General features: G+C 32.4%; 1 protein-coding gene across 3 annotated transcripts; it reads right to left on the bottom strand.

Annotated features, from left to right (window-relative positions):
- Nucleotides 1-732: 732 nt before the first annotated feature.
- Nucleotides 733-19,978, bottom strand: LOC106666903. Of its 3 annotated transcripts, none has more exons than XM_014394437.2 (10): nucleotides 19,825-19,978; nucleotides 15,552-16,053; nucleotides 14,616-15,475; nucleotides 14,308-14,487; nucleotides 14,112-14,228; nucleotides 9,859-9,988; nucleotides 6,165-6,280; nucleotides 2,659-2,787; nucleotides 917-991; nucleotides 733-853 (listed from the first exon to the last, which is right to left on the bottom strand). In XM_014394437.2, exons 2-10 carry the CDS (start codon nucleotides 15,958-15,960, stop codon nucleotides 773-775), a joined length of 2,097 nt encoding a protein of 698 aa, XP_014249923.1. In that variant the 5' UTR covers nucleotides 15,961-16,053; nucleotides 19,825-19,978; the 3' UTR covers nucleotides 733-772. The 3 variants fall into 3 exon arrangements, with proteins under 3 accessions (XP_014249923.1, XP_014249922.1, XP_014249924.1); XM_014394436.2 differs by having other exon boundaries at nucleotides 15,552-15,964; nucleotides 19,825-19,974; XM_014394438.2 differs by lacking the exon at nucleotides 19,825-19,978 and adding an exon at nucleotides 16,223-16,586.
- Nucleotides 19,979-22,118: the final 2,140 nt, after the last annotated feature.

Here is a 22,118-nt window from a genome sequence, read left to right as displayed (position 1 = left end):
TTATGGAAAATGGCATTGTCTAACACATTATCCACACTGTTCTTAATTTTGTTCAGGAATAGCTTTCCTACGTACCATCAACTTTTCTTTATTATTACCCGGGGCATAAAGTGTTAAGAAGTACTTTTTTTTGGGGGGGGGGGGCGCGAACCACCAAGGGTCATGTTAGCCCCGTATCTTTTAAGAGAATCCCCCTGCGGGAGGAAGATCGAGGAACCAGCACACCAGAAGGACACACCCACACATCAATGCCCCAGCATGCCCAACCCCACAACCCACCCCCAGCCACAGGGAGTCCCATGTTACACATTGCTCTTTATATTTTGTTGATTAGATTAGCTTCATTTAAAAAGTGAAACAGCTTTGTAAGTGTATCTTGATCATCCCCTAAAAGTTCAGGTAGTGTATTTGGTAAAGCGTACTTATTTCTGATACTGTCATATAGATGACATGATATAAGCAAATGTTTTACAGTCACAGACTCATTGCATAAATGACAGATCGGTGGTGGCTGACGAGCCATCAAGTATCCCTTGGTGGCTCTACAGTGCCCGATTCTCAGCCTAGTTAGGATCGCTTCTAAGAAGTACTTTTTAAAACCTAGAACAGAATAAGGGAAAGTGTAACCATACAAGTAATTGAATTACAATAGAAACTTTTAATTTTATAAAATTCAATGAAATTATACATATAAATAATAATTCTCCTTAAAAATATAAAATGAAACAAAAATAACTGTCTAAAACAAGGTTTATTATGGGATACACAATTATTATTTTTTTCTTAATATATCGGATACACTTTTTGGAAGATTTATAACAGTTAGCCCCACTTGGTCAGTTGACACAACCATCTGAAAAAAAGAAAGTGTTATACTAAGGGGGGAAAAAAGAATATTTTACATGATAAAACTTACATTCGAACAAGAAATCACAAACAGAGCAAGAGGTTTTCCTTTGGGCAAATGTATTTTGTCAATCGCTACTATTGACTGAAAACAAAACAGTGCTTAAAATAGAACATCTCTGAAAGTGTTTGTACTAAAATGATAAAAAATGTAATAACAAATAAATCTGGAAGAATAGTTAATAGGTGTTAAGACTGACCCAAATTCCAATTTATTAAAACAGTTTTAAATGACTAACAAGGGGAGGCTACAGACGTAGGATCACCTATTTATGGTTAATATATGGTTTGAATTTAGCAAAGTATTGGGTTGTCCAGAAAATAATCCAGGTTTATGGTTATAAAATAAAAAAGATTAAATAAATTATTTTAAACATTTTTTTATTAATTAAAATACTCTCCATCAATCTCAATGTACTTCTCTCAATGTGATGTCAACTTCTCTATAACCTCTGAATAGAATTTTGTGTCTTTATTGTTAACAAATTCTGTAAACACGTTGTCTAACGACCCTCGATCAATAAATTGTTGATGTTGTAAAACGTTGTCCAGGTGTCTGAAAAAATTATAGTAGGCAAGCAGAAGGTTTAAAGAAAAGGGAGGGTGAGATTAGAACCTAATAACCGAGATCCAACAGTTTTCTTGTTGTCCCCTGTGAGACATGGGGCCGAGCGATGTCGTGCAACAGAATCAGCCTTTTCTGATTAGCCAAAGATGGCTTCAATAATGCCAATATCTAGTGTATTGTTTAATTTGAGAGCAATACATTTCGGCAGGATTCAAGAAGTTAGTAAATCAGCCCAAATGAAGCCCTCCAAAGAATCTCACCATCACCTTTTTTTGGTAAGTTGGGGGGCTTTGGAAAATGTATGCTGCTTCTCCATTGTTGAATCATTGCTCCCCCAACCACACCTCCCCCTTAAAATTGTTTAAACCATCTCTGAACGGTGCTTTCACTCACAATGCCATTGCCCCTGACTTTGTTAATGTTTCTTGCTGTTTGGGCATCGTTCTGACCAAGTTTAGACTCGTAAAACGAAATTATGCTCACTTTAGTAAAGACTGAATTATTTCCAAGTAATGAAATGCTACTGAAGTAAACAAACATTTTTGTTTGGAAGAGGATCAAAAAGTGTTGACATAAGTACAAAAGAATAATCAATCAATGTAAACAGTTTATTATGAGGGGTAATTGAAAGAAAACATGAAAACCTGCATTATTTTCCAGACAGCCCAATAGGTTAAAATGATATTTGTTTTCTATGCCACGAAGTACCCTCAAATAATTTTTTTTTTTGGAAAATTCAAAACATGAAATTTTTCCTCTTAAAAATGTTTACTATTTCAGCATTAAAATTTCCCCCTGAAAAAAACAAGAGTGGTGAAAAGCAGTAAACTTTAAACGGTCATAGAACCATATAAAATACACATAATGAAACAAACTTGGCCTCTGTAAATAAATTAGAATCAGAGACACAAAATAAAATGTTTGAAGAGTTTTTGTTAATTTCATCCAGATTCTTCCACTTATAATGACAAAATCAAAATATTAATGATACAGACTGAAAGAAGAATGATCGAGCTTATTGGTATCATAGATACTGACATAAAATTTATGTCTGAGTGACATAGGAGCTGCTTAACACACAGAATCAACAAGGGCATTTATTTATTTATTAAAGGATAAAATTGAAAATCCAACTTTTGTCCGGTAAATAACATCTCAAATTATATATGTTCGTTTATACATACCTCAGAGTAGCACAATAAAATAGGCTCATACATCTTGTCACGTTCATGGCCTGCTACAAATATAACACCTTTGTAGTGTTTAAGAAAGCAAATTTCAATGTTTATATTGAACACCCCAAACTGTCCAGTCTGAAAAAAAGACCTATTGTAAAATATAGCTTTGAATGATGAACAGTTTCAATTTAATGAAACCCACAAGTGTTCTAAAAAGTAATACAGTGTATTCTTGATAGGTCAAAATTTAATGACCTGCTCAAAATTGTACCACTTATTTACAATTGGTTATCGGCAATTATAAACCTGATAATTCTCACTTGACAGAAAACCATTACGAACCCTCAACAATACAACCATGAAACTACTTCAACATAAAAAATGAAACATACTTGCAAAATGGTAAATTTGTTGAGTGTAGGATCAACCACAGATCAAAGGTTAAGAGAAAACCAGGTGCTGATCAATTAAAAGAGATTATAGTCACTTTTGCTGAGCTGTCGGATATATTTTCTCTCCTAGGCCGCGAGGAAGGGGAAAGTATATCTCTAAAAGCTCGACAAAAGTGATTATAGTCTTATTAAATTGACCAGAACCTGATTTTCTCCCAAACTTGTAAATATACAAACATAACACATCAGTACTAAAAACACTACAAATTAAAAAGAAAAAAGGAATGATGATCATAATGACTAACTGGAAATTTGTGAGACCCTTGAAGTGATGAGTGCAATGTCAACGCTCTAACCATGCAATCACTGACACTTTAACACTCACACCGCTGTCAGTAAAAAAAGAATGTGGACAGCCGTGGCGAGTCGTTTTAGACCTAACATATTTTTATTTTTTTAATACTAAAAACCTACAATATTTTTTGTTTGTTTTATAATAATGTATTTATTTAGTATGTACAGTACTCTTGTTATCAGCGTTTTGTTACTGTCCTTTCACTACCTGCAGTTGCCCCCTAGGTAAGTTGTAGAGGAGATTGACCTCAGAAGAGGATAAAACATAAAAAAATTGACAAAAAAATTCTGAGAAATCTTTTGATTAGCTCAGAAGTTGAAAGACAAAATCATAGAATATGATCCAATAGTGGAACAAAGCATCAACGTTACACAACTGTTAACTCAAGCAATACACCCTCTCCAACAAAATTTCCTGCAGTTAAAAACCCAGACAAGCAGCCTCTTATAACAATGTTCTTTGAGAAAGCTGAAACAAGAAACTTCGCTGATTCATTCCATCTACTGTGAAATTTAATTTATCTTGTTTAGGCTCTAATAATTTTTTTCTTTAGTTTCGATGTTGTGCATATGTGCATACCTTTTGATGTATGTATGTTACTGTACATTGTATTTTTCTTATTGGAAACAGTGAAATATGTGTGCATAACTTCATACAAAACATTGACAATCGGCACACATGAAACAGAAGGTGTCTGGTATGCAGATAGAAGAAAATGCTTCAAAGCTTGAAATTTGAAGCAATTCCTATTATATGTGGTGATGCTTGGTACCTATCCCACACAGATAATGACAGTCTACTACACATAGGCACCTTATAAATTAAAAAATTCATGTGGGTGTCATGGCAGGGCTTTTTATGCTCTATATTTTTTGAATTGTAAAACTACAGTAATAAGGGTTTTTTGTTTTATAATAGTTATTTAGTATGCACATAGGTGACATATAAATAAAAATTTTCATGGTGTGCCCTGGAGGGTCTTTTTAGAACCAATATTTTTTTTAAACTGAAAAAACTACAATAATTTTATATTTTATTTATAAGATTCATTTAGTATGTACATAAATGATTTATAAATAAAAAAGTTTCATGTGTGTGACGTGATGGGTCTTTTTAAAACCAATATGTATNTTATTTATTTATTTTTTGCACCCCACAAAATCACTGAATACAAATTTTTGAGAAAATCATTTTTTTTCTTATTTTTTCCCCTTCAAAAAATCTGATGAAAATCACAAAAATGGTCATAAATTTAAAACTACTGATCGACATGAAACACAACCCTATAAACTACACTTTGTTGTTAATTTTTTTTTTTTTTTTAATAAGAAACAAATTTTATACGTACATAATTTTTTTGCACCCCACAAAATCACTGAATACAAATTTTTGGTAAAATCAATTTTATTCCCCTTCAAAAGATCTGACAAAAATCACAAAAATGGTCATAAATTTAAAACTACTGATCAACATGAAACAAACCCTATATACACTTAATGGCCACAAACCTGGCCTTCCTTTAATAAATCAGAACCGGAGATATAAAATAAAATGTTTCAGGACTTTGTTGACTTGTCTCTCTTATTTTTCTCCCGTATAATGGCATTAAATCTAAAGATTCTTGATATAGGCTGAAAGCAAACATCAGCTTTTCAACGATTGTAATAATATTGAATTTGGATAAGATCCAGAGGTGTTATGAATTTTTAAGTGTAATACTTAGACAACGATGCAACCAATTATTTCCCCTTGCTATCCATCCTGAAAATTTCTATTTTTTAGTTGTAATGAAAATTCGTATTTAAGGTTTCAAAGGGTGCTTAAAACGAATCCTGTTTTTATTTATTTTTTAAAATAATTTTTGTGGCCTACTTTACTGAAAGCATCTTTTAGTCTTTGTTACACATCCAATCTCATTTAATACAACCTTCCATTCTCCCATTTTATTTTCTTGTCCTATGAAAAAAAAAAAATCTACTAATATACAATAACATTGAAATAGATGCATAATAAAGTATGTACACAGGTGACTTATAAATTTAACAAAATCATATGTTTGCTAAAATTTTATTAACAACTATTATGTTATGAATCTCCTACACAACTTACAAATTACTGTTTTTGGGATGCCACCGAATGTTTACCACATACAAATTGTTCGCATTTATCACATTTAACAAAATATTTATCTTTTTAAAAAGATAGTTCCTACTTACAGTAAGATGTTATTAACAATCCGAGCCTTCAGCTCATCATCAGTTTGAAGGAGCGCTACAACCACGTCCCTCGACATGAATTGTAAGACTAGAATTGGTTATCTTTGACATAGCAAAGACAACATCAACAAAAAACAAAAATGTTTCGTTCTTCCAATGGCCAATGACCAACAAAACTCTTTCAAAACATCATTCGCTCAAGTACAAACAGAGTTAGCATCCATTTTCACAGATAACTGACTACAAACTAAAAAATGAGAGCTCTGGGGTAAACAGGAAAAACCAGGACAATAGACAAAGAGTAAGGTATTAAAGGGATTAGGGCACAAGAAGTAGGCTATATAAAAAATAAAAAATAGATAGCACAAGTGAAAAAAATCATTCTCTTGGTCATGAAAGATGATGATGGTGCGAGTTTTAGAGTGGAAATGTTCCTGTGTTACTGAGTTTATTAAGGCTTTAAGGCAATTTATTCGATCATATTTGACATAATAAAGACAGAAATTTTGTATAATAGATGTTAGTGCAATTATAAATAAGACTACTTACCAATGAATTCAATACAAGAAGAGAGTCATCCCTGCAGCCGATAATATTCTCTGAGTTGCTAGTCAAAACAATTCCATTTAAATTATTCAATAGTTTCAAGGTCTGCAATATCGCTCCTAAAAATAATGCACAAGAATAAAATTTCATTATGTAATGTTTTAATACATAGTACAAATTACATTGACACTGTAAAACTAGTCCTTGGCAAGAAGGTCCCAGGGCCATCTCCACTCTTTGGACGGGATTATAGGGATAGATTATGTTGGAAATTGATTGGGCTAGTGGATTGAGGATGATTGGATAGTTTATCATAGAACTTCAAAAATTTGGTTAGGATTAGTTTTGAGGTCGTTGTGGAGCATTGACTATGATATTGTTAACTTTTGATTGGAAATAATTCGTTGGATGTTGGTAGGTTTAACGATGCCCACAGTTCTAGTCCATATATTCAAATAGGTTTGTAGTGTTTTGTAGAGATTCAATTGTTTTTTGACAACATGTTAGATTTGCGTCCAAGTAGTTTTTGCAGTGTAATCTGAAACATTTGTTCAGTTCCTATCTTTTTATCTGTATGTATCAGTTCCAAGTTAAACATGCGTCAAGATCCCAAGGTAGCATACGCAGACGGCTTTAGGAATAGGAATGTTGTTGAGGAATATTATAAGAGTTTTAGAGGATAAACGTAAGTGTGCATTTGTTTTCATTAATCTATATATGTTTAGTGGTCATAATTGACCATATTAATTACATCAATTAATTATTCTTTTTATCTAAAGTCTTGGTCTAAATGAAAAGATGTTTTCATTAATCTTTATTCTCTAGAATTTGCTCCATTCATCTATTTTTTGGATGTGTGCCTGGAGCTCCTCTGAAGCAATGAAGGATTGAGATCAGAGGAAAGCACAGCTATGTCATCAGCAAAGGATACAAGGAGGGAACAGGGAGTAGAATTAGTTTAGTTAGGATGTCTGAGGTGTAGAGAAGGGTGAAGGATTGGTCTGAGCTCACTGCCCTGTGGCACTTCCTGGAGTATTCTGACCCTTGGCGTGAAGTCACAGGTTCTGTGTCAACAGTTCCAAGTTAAATATGGGTACCTGAAGCTAAGTGGAGTAGTATGTCCTGGATACGATTTAAAAAATAAATAAATAATTCAGGCACCTGACAAATAGCCCCACAATGGATGCCAATACACTAGATTACCAAACAATCAAAGTTCTTACACTGGCTATGCTAAATTAGCTCTTGAAACAAATGGCCAGATCACTTCCAGGAGACGGTAGATAAATATAAAAATTCAACTATGCCAAAACAGAATTATTATAATTAAGAGTTTTTAGTTTTTGTCTACTCCAGTAGGGTAATCGTTTCACTAATGATAACTCTTAGATCGTTTTCCTTGCACAGTGGGATATTTAACTTAACATAAGCCAAATTGTCAGCATACTGGAATATGGCCACATTCATCACAATCATCCTAAGTTCCACTGCCAACCAAGAATCAACATTACAATATTTTCCAAATTAATCTCAAATAAAATTCCATGAGCTTTCAAACCCAGAATTGAATAGTGAATACACCAAATTAAGCTTAATAAATGATGCAATAAAAAAAATCTTAAAATCCTTTTGTGTATTAATTTTCAAAAGACTGAATTGCAAATTTGTAAATTCTCATTGGAATCTGAAAGTAATGTATAAAAATAATAAATTGTGAATCGTGATGAACATGTACTTTAATTTTAAGGCAAATATTAATTTAAAAATATATTTTACATGTAACAGAACCTCCATTATCCAGCCAAAATGTTGCAAGAAAGAAAACCTGTTGGATAATGATGGAAATAAAATCATCAATAGTAAATCATCTTTTCTTTGTTGTTGTTGTCCTTCTTTTTCTGTTTATAGATGATTTTTTTTCTTTCTATTGAAGGTGTTTTTAAATGAAATTATACTTTTCCGTTTGTATATTTGTCCGTATATTTATCCTGTGTCATTTACAAGAACTATTTTATTTAGCAAAACAAAAAATTTTAAATAAAATTTATATTATTTATTCTAGTAATTCGTCAAATTTATCTCTGTACACATGCCAAGTAACATTAATAAAGTATAAAGGTTTAGATGCTCGAAACATCCAGGTTGTTCCTACTTTTCATCATCAGTATCATCACAACTCTATTTTAATTCAGTTATAGTTAAATAAAATTGTTTTTAAAAAACTTCCGTTGAGTACAAGAAGTTAATTTATATTTATAATTAACCATTAATATTTACCTTAAAATTATATCAACAATTTAAAAATTAAGGAGTGTTTCAACAAAAGTTGGAAGGAAAAAAAACAAAACAAAAAACAATGGATTGCCACAAATGGCAGGCTGTTTTTAAATTAAAGTTTCAATTTTTTTCTTTCAAAAAGTTAAACAACCATGGCAAAGACAACCAGCCTTTTTGACAATTCATTATTTTTTCAACTTTTGATTTAATTTTAAGGTAAATATTATTAATAGTTAATTTTATATATATATAATACAAAAAAAAATGTTTTTTTCTTTCTTTTTAACTGGGTTCGCAACAGATATCCCCCCCCATGTAGTGTGGTGTTTTTTGGAGGGAAATTTAAAACAAAAATAAAAATCAAAAATCATTTGTGATTATGCTGAATTCACATCCAATGGCCCTGCATTCAAACCCGGGACCTTTACCTACAATGGCTAAACCATTGCGGCCACCAATGGTCCTTGTTATTATAATTATGTATTCACTAGTTTTTGTGGTCCACTTGACCAATTAATATCTTTCAATTAATTAAGGTTTTTAGTTGAGATAAAAAAGACAGTGTCATGGGCGAGATTCGAACCCATGACCTTCGGCTAGATACGCTCTCCACTTATATACTCCACCACTTGAGCTATCGTGACTTCGATCCACTCGGACACTAACTTCCCATCTCAACCCCACCTTTTGAATTTTCCCTCCTTTTTGCCATTTTCCAAATGTCGTGTAATCTATTTGATTCTCGTCAACAAATGAAATGGCCACAGAGAGCTTTAGTAAAGATATATTTCATTTTAACTTATTCAATTCACTACTTTTCGTGGTCCGCTTGACCAATTAATATCTTTCAATTAATTAAGGTTTTTAGTTGAGATAAAAATTATTATTATGATTATTATTATTATTATAATTATACTTATGTATATTAATTACTAGAATAAAGTATGTAAATTTTATTCCAAAATAATTTTAAGAAATAAAATATTTTTTGAAAATGGCACAGGATGTCGAAATGTCGGCAAACTATAACTTTATTTAAAAACACCGTCAACACAAAGGCCTTAAAAAATGAATAAATAAATAAAGATAATATAATATATCATGCTGAAAAAAAGTGAAAAGCTAGACAAAAATTTCTGCCAAGATCAGAATTGATGAGCAAACCATTCACATATTCTGAAGAGAAGACATTTTTGACTGAATCTAATTTCGAGAATTACACAGTTATTATTAATATTTCTTATTAAAAAACAATTATTACTGCATTTTTAAAATTAACCTTTATCTGACAATAGTTGGATCAATAAAAAATTATAACTAGATTCTCCAGGGTTTTCATTTATCTATGGAACCCCCACCCATCATTTTCAAGATAATGGAGGTTTTACTGTACTATATATTTATATTTATGTACTGTTACCATTTGATGCATCTCTGAGAGACACGGGTTTCCCTTCACACGCCACCACTAGTACGTGTTCATTGTAAGATTTTATTGCAATAACCATACTAGGAGATATCTGAATTGCACTGGCTATATATGTCATCGACTGAAATTTAAAAAAACAAATATATTTGTAAAATGTAAAATAAACTTGCCCATTTTTTTAACATTTTTTGTTGTTTTATTTTTACATTAAATTTTTTTGGAGATCAGGAATTTTTACCCATCATTAGATCTACAATATCTTCTAAAAAATAGTATTTTACATTTTACTAGAAAGCTTATCTCATTACTTATTCATTTATTTTTATTTATTTTTTATTTTTGTTTTAATGAGAGTTTGCAACAGCAGAGGTCATATTAACCCTCAGGGTGCCAGTGTTTTTGAAAAAACACCCATTTGTAAGTATGTATGAACCTGGGCCCTTTACCTTACAGTGATGAGCACCGTGTCAACGCCTAAACCGTTGTGGCCACCGATGCCCCCTTTTTATTATAATTTTTTTAAATTGTACTTAGATTTTTAAAAGATTAATGAGCATTTTGCATCCCAATTTAAGTTTATAAATTTATATATATACATATGCAAAATTAAATTAAATTGCAATATATATATATATTGCAATTTAATTTAAATACCCAGTTGTGTTAAAAGATAATGTATGTAAAAATAACAATAATATAATATCAAATGTATGTAGAAATGTATTATGAAAATAAGTAATAGCGCCAAAAAATTAGATTCATCAATTTTTTTTTAACATAACTGCGCATTTAATTAATTATAAAAGGTTAATCTTCTATTCTTGGCAAGTGGCTTGTCGGCAAGTAAACTTTTCTTTTTTAAATATTACTTAAATATAAATAATGTTACATTTTATATAAATAAATTTTCATAACAAATGCAAAATGGTCATAAATCTTTTTAAACAAAACTTATACAATGAAAATTGTAAATTTTAAAAAATAAGAGCTAAGCTTTATAATAAAATGTTGTAAAATACTAACATACTTTGTTATACATTTTTTGAATTGAAGATTTTTTTAAGACAATACTGTAGATGCTGATGACAGGTTTAAATTCCCAAAACATCCAAAAAAATTTAATATAAAAATAAAACAATACATTTATTTAAAAAACCACATGGAACAGTTAAAAAAAATTATAAATACAAAAGACAATAAGTCTTTAAAAAATCCATGTTACATAAATATAACAATATGATATATTGTTTGCTAAATAGTTGGAGCAATAAGCCAAATTTGGTTTAATGAAATAATAAAGGATATCAATATTGCAGTATCTATTCAAATTAATTTTTACCACTTGTTATACAAATTGGATGTGATTTATTGACAGCCTGCCGTTCCTATTTTTCTTAGTTAATATAAAGAATCTCACACAAGAATGTGATGTTATAAAATAATGAAAAATCTAGGGGCAAAGGTGATTTAGATATGCCTTTTGTTTATGAACAACAAGAAATTAAGCATACTTGTAGCACAAGAACAGTCAAAATAACAATAGATAATAGAAATGACTGTATAAATGAGATTTATTCCTAATTGCCTCTCAGATAAAGATTCAACTTTAAAATTTCAACTTGCATTTTATCTTAAAAGAAGAGGCCACGGGCTTCAATGAAACTTTCTGGTGATACTAGGTTGAAAAATATTAGACACGTGTCTGAGCATTTTTGTCAATGGGCCATAGGAGCCGAGAATTTTTTTTTAAGCAAATTTAAGTTTTGTAATTGTTTTTCATGCATTTCAAGGTTATATGTGTGTGGTGGTTAGTGACCGCTAATCGATAATTATTTAGAAATCGTGAGATGCGGTCTGGTGTGATGTAGGTTTCAGAAAAGCATTTTCTTTATCGTGCCAACGTTATATATTGTATATATTTATGTATATATATATTTTTTTTTATGGGAAAAAATTGTTTTTTGATTTTACATTTTCTGTATTCAAAGGTTTTCTGCCTTTAAGCCATAGCTTTCAAAAATTATAAAACAATTCAAACACTTTTTTCCAAAATTAATGATCCCACACCAATAACAAATAAATCTCACGTAATCTACAAAATCAATTGTTTAAACTGTCCGGCAACTTATATCCCAATATCTCGATAAGAGAGTAAAGCAGCAATATCTATGATTGCAAAAAATCCAAGCAAAATCCTACAGCACTCGCAACCCACCATTTTGAATACAAACACAATTTCGACTTCAAAAATCCAAAAATATTACACACAGAACAAAACAAACATAAACGTAACTTTTTAGAAATGGTTTACATCAACCGAGATAAATACAGCATCAATTACAGAACAGACACATGTAAACTCAGTCGCAGCTACGCCAATATCATTAATCAAATTCAATATTGATAACATACATATATCATCACATCACACAAAATGTATAATATAACATAAAATATTCATCATATTCCACACATCAAACATTTTTACATAGTCTAATTTTTCAACAATTTAGCTTTCCTTTTCTTATTTATCCCCATCTATATAATCCTGAAAGGATAATCTGGCTGAACTATTACCAACGTTTTTTCACTTCGTCGGCTCTTTTCACCTCAAAGACGCCGACTCCTTATACAAAAATGTCTTTCTATACCGACTTCCTTCCCCACCCCTTCAAAATCCAATGTATATAAACATAAAACAGCAATATCTCACTGGCACTCTCAACACGACACGCAAGAATGGCACACTTCCGCAGAAAACAAACACTGAGTGAGTAGAAATACTTTGATTGAATATACAAAATTTATTTTTTGCATTGTATAAATTCACTTTTTTTCCACATCCTACATGTATTTGTTAAATTTAAATAATGTTTGTAAATCCCAGGCCCTGAAGATGATCTCACTAAAGATCGAAACATTGGCACGGTAAAGAAATGTTTTTATGAAACCTACATCACACCAGACCGCATCTCACGAATTCTGAATAATTATCGTTTAACGGTCACTTATCACCACACACGTTATTATATACCATGTAACTTATCCATTAATTTTTTTAGACCCAGGATAAGAAAATACGCACAATTGTATTAAATGAGACTAGATATATGACAATTTATTTATTTTATTGTTTTTTTTTGGGGGGGAAACAATTCAGGTTTGTTTTAAGTACCCTTTAAAGCCGTTAAATACAAATTTTAATGGCCAACAAAAAAATATGGCATTTTTCATTTTATTGCTGATGTCCGGTGGTGGGGTTCGCTTAAAAAAACATAACCCTTCTGGATTTATCTAAATTTGACGTTGATGACTGTTAAGCTAGTCATTCTTCTTTCAGGCTATGTCAACAATGTTTTGCTTTTGTATTATTATAAGTGATAAAAATTATGATGAAATCAACAAAAACTCTTAACATTATATTTTATATCTCCGGTTCCAATTTATTTACAGAGGCCAAGTTTGTTTCATTATGTGTGGTTTATAAGGTTCTACCCCCTATAAAGTTTCCTGTGGATTGGTAGAACCAATTGAAATTTATCACCATTTTTGTGTTTATTGGGGGGAAAAAAATCTAAGGAAGAAAAGGCAACTATTTTTGAGAAAAATATCATTTTTTAATTTTCCCAAAAAATTTTATTCAGGGGTATTTTGTTATGCAGAAAACAAATATCAATTTTCTTTAATTATTTTGTGAGCCGTAGTAAAGTTTAATCTCATTTAATACAATCCTGCATAGTACTGTCTTACCAAAGGAAAGGTTAAAATTTCTTGGCTCCTTGAGCGTACTGGCAAGAATGCCTGGACATTTTTTTAATTTTTTCACTTAGAAAAACCTACCACTAAAATCCTAGTGTTAACATAACATAAATTTGATGTAAAATGATTCCAATAATTATTCTTTTTATGTAAGGTCTTGGTTGAGATGAAAAAGATAGTGTCATGAGTAGGATTCGTACCCACGATCTTTGGCTCAATACACTGTTCTAACCACTTGAGCTTCATGACTTTGATTGTATAGAGCTGAAGGTCATGGGTTCGAATCCTGCTCGTGCCACTAACTTTTTAATCTCAACCAAGACCTTAGATAAAAAGAATAATTAATTGGAATAATTACTATGGTTAATTATAACACCTAAATATATATGGATAAATTTAATTGTTTTATCATATTGTACACAAACTCATTTAAGAACAAATTGAATTAGGACAGTAATAAAAAGAAAAGTAAAACTAATTCTTACCTTTATGTTAAATTTATTCATGCGGCCTGTGGTTGTACCAACAAACAAAATTCCATCAATTTCCTCGGTACAGCTAATAGGATAACTCACAGATAAGCTTTTCAGTTTTTTTGAAACCTGAAATGTTTAGAAACTCACAAATATAAATGTACAGAAATAAATATTAAATGATTGTATACAAATAATTCAATCTCACTAAATTGTAGCACTTGAGCCAGCTGTCATGGGATGCGGTTATAATTTTATTCTGACAAACTGTAACTGATACAATGGGTTTTTCATGGGGAAAAACCATATCTACCAAATGTCCAGTTGTTGTGGAAAACAGCATTAAACAGCCGTCATAAGAGCCAGCGATCAATAATTGGTCAAAAGTCTGAAAGCACATTTATAACATCATATATATATATCATATATAATTTAAAATATTGTTTTTCTCTTAACAATTTCAAAAAAATCAAATAAAAAGTACTAACATTAGGCTTATTATTGTTATTTAAATACCTGTAAACAAGTTATTTTATTATTTTTAGCGGGCACATCGAAATACTTGGGAAACGATGAATCACTGGAGTTTTCATTTTGAGAATAGTTTCTGGTGCAGTTAACAGATTCTGCTTCAATAGGTTTAGAAGGAAGAGTTAAACTGTGAGCAATTGAACTCTCTTGTTGCAATTCTGTTCTTGGAGTGTTGAGCAAATTGCACGGTGTGTTAGAATCATCAGTGCACAATCCATTTTCGGGTGGCTCTGTTTTGACCCTTTCGATCAGAAGTTCTTGCTTAACTAACCTGAGTATATCACTCTGTTTTTGACATAAATCATTGACATTACTCATAGGAACACAATTATCAGTGGTAGAACAATTGGCACCATTTTTAATTTTAATTTCATCAGTTTCTATTTCAGTTTTAATTTTAATCGAACTGCCTATTTCCATTGGAGACTCGAGATTATTAGTATTTGGTGTTCTGTCATTGTCGTCATGATCTAAATTAATAATGTCTTCAGCAGTTGGTCTTAAAATGAGAGGATAGAGTTCCATCTTTTTTTTCATGAGGGCTTCAATTTTCTTATCAATTTCCATTAATGTACACACTTCGTTTATTCTAGGGTCGTTAAATTCAACAGATTTGTATGATGATAAATGAAGATGAGTGTCGGGTTCTTGGTTTTTTGTTTTATCTGAACATTCACCGCCCAGCTTGATGATGAGAGCTATTACTTTAAGAATATTCAATTTATTTTCGACTAATACATCTGTAAGTTTGTAAAGCGCTGAAACTAATTCTCTGATGAAAATATCTGCCACATTGTCTTCAGTAACATTTTTTTGTGAAAAAACACGTTCTAACAATTCACTCACTAAAACAAACAGAACAATACAAATTTAATTTAAATTTTTTTTATACAATTAGATTTTTTTATGATGGATTCTTACATTTGGGGTCATTCACTGAACATACATCTTGCTTATCGTCTGTTTGTGTCGAGCAACTAGATGTCGAATGCTTTTCTATAGCAGCAATCGGTACGTCTCTATGACTTGAAGCTAAATATACGTCTTGAATGTTAGGTAACACAGGTAACTCTTGGTTACTGTCATATAATACAGAAGAACATTGGTTGAAATCATTTTCATTTGACATTGGAGCATTTGATTTGTGATGAGTCATAGAGGTTCTTGGGGAATTATTATGCCAATAAGCCCTGCTACAATTAAAAGCATCCATTGCTGAAGTCAAATTGGACCGGTGGAAATCTCGGGAATGATAATCAGTTGTCGGCCTTTGGACTCCTCTCTTCCTCCCGCTATATCGTGCATTATTAAAAGAAGATTTTTTCCCCATTTTTCTGTTGGAATTGAGATGTAAACAAATCAGTTGAACTGGTGAAAATTTGGAATAATATTAAAGATGAAATTCTTTCCAGTACAGTTAGTTCTGGAAAAAACAATATTAACATTAATATACCAAATGTAAAGGTTAAACAAACAAAAATACACATTGTAGACAATAGTCTAATAGTATTGGTACTATTAGAAAGGATACAATTATTACACCACTTGCTTTTATTATTAGTTTAACATGAAATAAACAATTTTCACTTTACATTATTTAATCATTGGCATTAATTTTAGTAGTTATCAATGTAAACATATATTGTAAATAAAGTTAGGTTTCTTTGTTGAACGACACGACACGTTAATCCCTTTTTTACAAACAGTTGCATTTCCCCTCCATTCCACTACACTAAATAATGACACTAACTGAAAAAGTCGGGGCATCAATGGCCACAACTGTTAAGGGTATTGTCGCAGCACTCATCAATGTAAGGTAAAAGACCGGGGTTCATATGTATGGCTACTCGACACACTTGCATTTTTTTAAATTCATTAAAATGCATTCATTAGACAAACAAAAAAAAGTGAGATATTTGAGTGAGCACAATAGTGTTAGGGCTATAAAAGATTAGGACATTGAAATTGTATTTAAAAATGCACCATTACAAACAAAATCAATAGAAAAATCCAAAATTGCAATACTGAAAGTGTTTGTTTTTTAACTTACTCAGTTTTGCAATGTCTATTAAAAAAAGGTTTCACACTAAAGACTTGTAAAACCCTCATCACGATTGGGCGTAAAATGCACTCCATAATACAATTTATCCATAATGTAAGTTGTATTTAGATTAATAATGAACATACAACTTGCTTGTATGTAGAAAACACCAAATAACTAAGATTTTATCTCAAAATGAATCAATCTAATACTTTTGACTTGCAACATAAAATATTAAATGCACAGTTTAGGGTTTTCATCCCAACAAAAACAATCAGGCTAATTTATTCAATGGAATCGATTTTCTGTCCAATTTTCATTCCGTAACTCTTGGAAAATGCGTATGCAGTGTTGTTTTTGTTGAAATTAAAATCCTGCACGCAGGAGGGGCATAAGACCAACCCCAACTTCCACACAGTGCCCCCTGGGAAACACCTCGATGCTGCCAGCATCCCGCAGGGAAAGAACCAGCACATCGAGGCAGGCTGAAAGGGGCCATGGCGACCCTAATCCAAGTTGTAATGCAAACTGTGAAGAAGGATGAATGGCACTGGGGTGATAAAAAATAGTGTTCGGTATGAATCCAACCTGAACTGAAGTGACGGTAAACCTAGGTAAATATGCTAGTTTAACAGTCTGAATTCATAGCGATTGAACAGCACCAGGGAAATAAAGAAGCAATGGCCATCTTCTCTGAAAGTCAGGAAGGAATAAAGACCCCCTAACCTCATGTGAGGTGAAGGTGAAGAATGTTTGCATCTGCAGGCAAGGGTCCCTGGACATTCGGGGAATAGAGGCAATGAAAAAGTTGATGTGTTGGCCAAAGAGGGAGCCAATATGGATTATCTAGGTCCTGAACCCTACTGTGCCTTAGCATTGGGCCACTAAACAGGATACATCTCAAAATGGATCCTTAATGAGTCCAAAACCTGGTGGAACAAGTCCACTGGCATGAGGCATGCAAAGAGATTCATAGAAGGGCCATCTGCAAAACTCACAAAGCAATTACTGGAAGGCAACCACAACCAAACCAGGATTCTGGTTGGACTCCTGATAGGGCACTGCCACCTAAGTAAGCACATGGACCGGATAGTATTATAGACAAAAGGAAACTGCAATATTGCTAGGAAAAGGAGGAGATGGCAGAACCTCCAACCTGAATACACATATATACATATACATGAGTATATGTACATATGTTGAAAGCAACATCAATCAGTTTTTGTTCTCACACTCTAAGAAAAATTGATCAGCTTTTGATTTGCAAAACATTAAATGCTTTTTCTTATAAATGATTCTAATTTTTTAATTTTGTTTTTCTAAGCAACACTAGGCAAGTAATTTTTTTTTTTTTTTTTTAATATATCAAAGCTCCCTAGAATTCCGAGGTGTGGAGCAGGTCATGACCAACCCTTGCAAGGAGGGAATTGACCATCTGGCCTGACAGATTTTGCTTTTCCTTCCCTCCACCCAAGTTAGAAACCAACATAAAAGGGGAAGACTAGAAAATGTCTCAATCAGTCGAACAGAGTCAACCAGACAGAGGGTAGTGAAGAAACTCAGTCGAGACATATTGTAGACTGTCAAGGGCCAAGACAAGTCAAATAGAGTCGACTGTTGAAGAGTGGACTGATGCAGGATGAGTTGACTATGGAGTGTTTAGGACACAACAGAAAAGACGACATCTCAGTCAGTTGGGGACTTTGTCAATCAGCCAGAATTGCTGCCAGAGTCAGAGGACTCAGTTAGCCAGAGCAGAAAAGAGACAGCCCAAGGGGCAAGACAAATAGTTGACTGTCAAGGGTCCAGGAAGGAGCAGAAAGGAGAAACTAAGAGATGCTGAAGGATGTTTAAATTGGTGTTGGTGACTGTTGTTCAGGACAGGATCTTTTTATAAATAAAATCATCCCCAGAGTTAGAGTTGGCTGACTTGCATTGTGTGTTTGTTCTGTTCCTTTATTGTGTAAGGGCTTTGAAAGATTGAACTGAGATTATAAATTCATTATTGGATAAGTTAAGAAAAAATCAATAATAATATAATAAGAAAGAATATAAAATTTGTCATTTGTAAACTTTTCATGCAGATAACCAAAATTTACACTTATGTAAAAATTGTTCCAAGAATTCATCAATAAACAGAGCTCAGCGAACCTCCCATCAGATTGGTTTCTCGACTGAGATTTTGAAGGCGCCTTTATGGTTGTCTTATTGTTTAGAAGTTCTGTTAAATTAGTTAACTGAAGCACATATTTTCTACTTGTTAAATAACAAAAAATTCTACATTGACCCTGTAAAATAAATGTAATTTTAAAAAATAAATGAGGGGTGTACGACAACTTTTTTGGTGCAGTGTAGGTTTGGGAAAAAAATAAAAATATGTTTTTTTGTATATACAAAGCCTCAGTTATGATACGAGTCTCAAGAAGCAGAGCAGCAATGCTTACATATATGTTAACATTGAGTATAGTGCAAATGGGAGGCGATAAGCCTGAGCAGCAAGGCAAAACAAGTTATTGGTTACTTTTCACCGCTACCCCTAGACATTATTTTTTGCTTGCCACTCAGGGGGATCTCAAATGACAGAGAAGAGAAAATTGACAAACTGTGATGTTTAGATATCTCAGGTACAGAGTAGGACATTTCTTCGAAATGACATAAAAAATGTCATTACAACAAAACTGTGGGAAGAAGTTGGAAATTCAATAAACTTTATACTCTACAAAAACTTTTCTACTCCTGTTTAAGTGGTAGACACTGTACTTCCTTTTGCCTTTCGACAAAAAAAACTATGGTGGCAAATGAAGGAGATTACCGCCCAGCCGCAACTACACTATCACATCATACCCAAGGCTTAGTTTTACATTATTTGGTAACATATATTAAATATATTTTGATATGAACATAAGCCTTTTTTTTTAATCAGCCCGTTACTTATTGGGCCTAAGTTTTGCGTTTATTTGCATGACTAATATTTCTTTCTATACAGTTAAAAACTGGTGTTTTTTTTAGAAAGAGGGGGGACCAGGGGAAAAATTGTAAAACATATAAATCACAATTTAACTTTTTCCCTTTGAGAAACTTTCAGCGTTACGGCCCTGATTAAACTGTCGATTAAAGTAAGGTTGTTAATAAAATTAAAGCTATTTGACTCACCTAGACATATTTTTTAAGATTGAAATTGGTTGTAAACCTGAAAATCCGGTATTTTAATAATATACGGCAAATTACATACGATAGAAAAAGTGAGCAGCGGATTATTCAGGTTTAGATTTCCCAGCACGAGGATAACAGGCAATTAACCTCTCAAGGTCACATGTTCAAGCTAGAAACAACGGCCGACTTTATCAGTTGTAACATGTTTCACTCGGGTCTTGACGACACAGAATGCCAAAGTAAAAAACATTTAAAAATTTGAAATATAAACTCATAAAATAAGTCATTAGCTTTTGTTTTATTGTAAAATTAGCAAAAATTTCAAGCATTTGTAAATAAATGTAATCAATTCGGTTCCACTGTGTTTCCATCTTCCATGTAATTTTGTAATTTCATCCTCCCTGAACTTCTTAAACTGGGTTTCCACTGCTATTTATAATTATACAAATTTGCTGTCTCATCGTTTGCTACTTGGCGATGCTTTATGTTAAAAAGAAAAACAAACGAAGAAAACGCCGTTGGTGGATCAAAGAATTATTTCGCCAGCGAACCCCATTGGAGTTTTCATTTTCACTTTAAGAGTACCGGCAGTTTGTCCCATTTTGATTCCAATTTCCTTCTACGCATCCTCTTTCTTGTACTGATGAGTTTTACTTTTTTGCACCCCAGAAAAATCGGTAGCTGTGAACCATTCGGATAAGTCCCGGTTCATTCTCAGACTCGAGACAAGTACACTTTTGACTTTTTCTAGACGACATTCCCTTCGTCCTTGATGGTGGCGATCGCATTGGTAACGTGTCAGTCAGTATTTTAATGTATGCAGACGGTGTTGTTTTCCTTTCTACAGATCCTGTAACGCTCCAAAAAATATTGAGAAACTGGTGGCTTATTGTGACCTCTGGAATCTTTTTGTTAATTTAAATAAAACCAAATATCTAGTTTTTCGTCGGGGCGGTCGGCTTGCATCCAATGAAAAATGGTTTTTAATGGGAAACCAAGGAGACAGTATCTCAGTATAAGTATTTGGGCGTGACCTTTACTCCGAAATTATCAATGAACAAGCATCTTGAAAGGGTCTCCGTAGCTAAACGTCATTAATAGAGTTTGGTCTGGTTTCCTTTCCCAGGAACTAGTGCCTCTTCCGTTTAACTTTGGTCTCTTAAGTCTGTTTGTCTTTCTGTAGTCTGTTATGGAGCTTAGGCTTGGGGTTCTCAGCGATTTGAAGTTAATGAGAAATTTCAGCTTTTTTAAAAAAATTATTTGCTATTCCATCGGTAGCTCCAAACCATACAGTTTATCTCGAAACGGAGATCGATCTACTTGAAGTGTTAACCTTGAAGTTACACTTTCATTACTGTCAGGGTATTGAATTTACCCCTCACAGATTGCCAAGAATCTCGGCCCTAGAAATAATAAAAGCCAAAGCTTTCTGGTTTAGGAATTGGATCGATCTTGCTCAAAGATATGATTGTGAACTGACTGTGGATGACATGTCATCATGGAGTGTCCAGTTGGCCACTTTATTGGGTAAAATGAAATCTTCTCAACATGAGGAGCTTTTAGAAAAAATCTATAGTCTCGTCCCTTTTTACCGTATATCCGGAACCTTAAATTACATTCCATGGAGGAGGAAAGCTGTTCAATTGTTCTCTCTATGTAATTTCAGGGCAGTGGAAAAACATTTAATTTTGTTGTCGAATATTCATTCTGGCAGAGATTCGCAATGTACACGTTGGCCTGGCAGGCTGACCAGACCAGCACTCATAGCAATGTATGATGGCCATCTGTGTCGCCCTTTCATCAGATTTGCTCGCCACGGTTGGACTTACAGAGCTGGTCCAACACTTTAATTATTGATGTATTATAATCATGCTTTCATTTCCTTATTTTAATTATTAGTATTCCTCTTCTCTTTTTATCACTCTATTTTGTTAGCTTTTATTATTACTATTTCTTTGATTTTATTCTTTTTTCTTCTCTAGTATTTCTTTATTTTTTATTTATTCATTTATTTTTTGTTTAATTTAATTTCAGTATTTTATAGTATTTTCAGAGCTTAATATAATTATTTCATGTATTCTTTTTTTATATTATTATTATTATTCTGTGTTTGCTCACATCAACGTGTAATTTGGTTTATATTAAAATAATAATGTTATAATTAATATAACGACAATGATACATATTGTTTGAAATAAAAATATGAGTGTCCGGTTGTATTGTCTTCGACTGTACTCGATTATACCCGACGGAAAATCTGGAAAGTAGGATCGCGTAGCGTACAGTAGGTTAGG

This window comes from Cimex lectularius, unplaced genomic scaffold (assembly GCF_000648675.2).
Source record: "Cimex lectularius strain Harlan isolate CLEC.00 unplaced genomic scaffold, Clec_2.1 scaffold21, whole genome shotgun sequence".
Taxonomy (NCBI): Eukaryota; Metazoa; Arthropoda; class Insecta; order Hemiptera; family Cimicidae; genus Cimex; species Cimex lectularius.
Note: the sequence above shows the minus strand (reverse complement) of the source record. Positions and strands in the feature narration are given on the sequence as shown.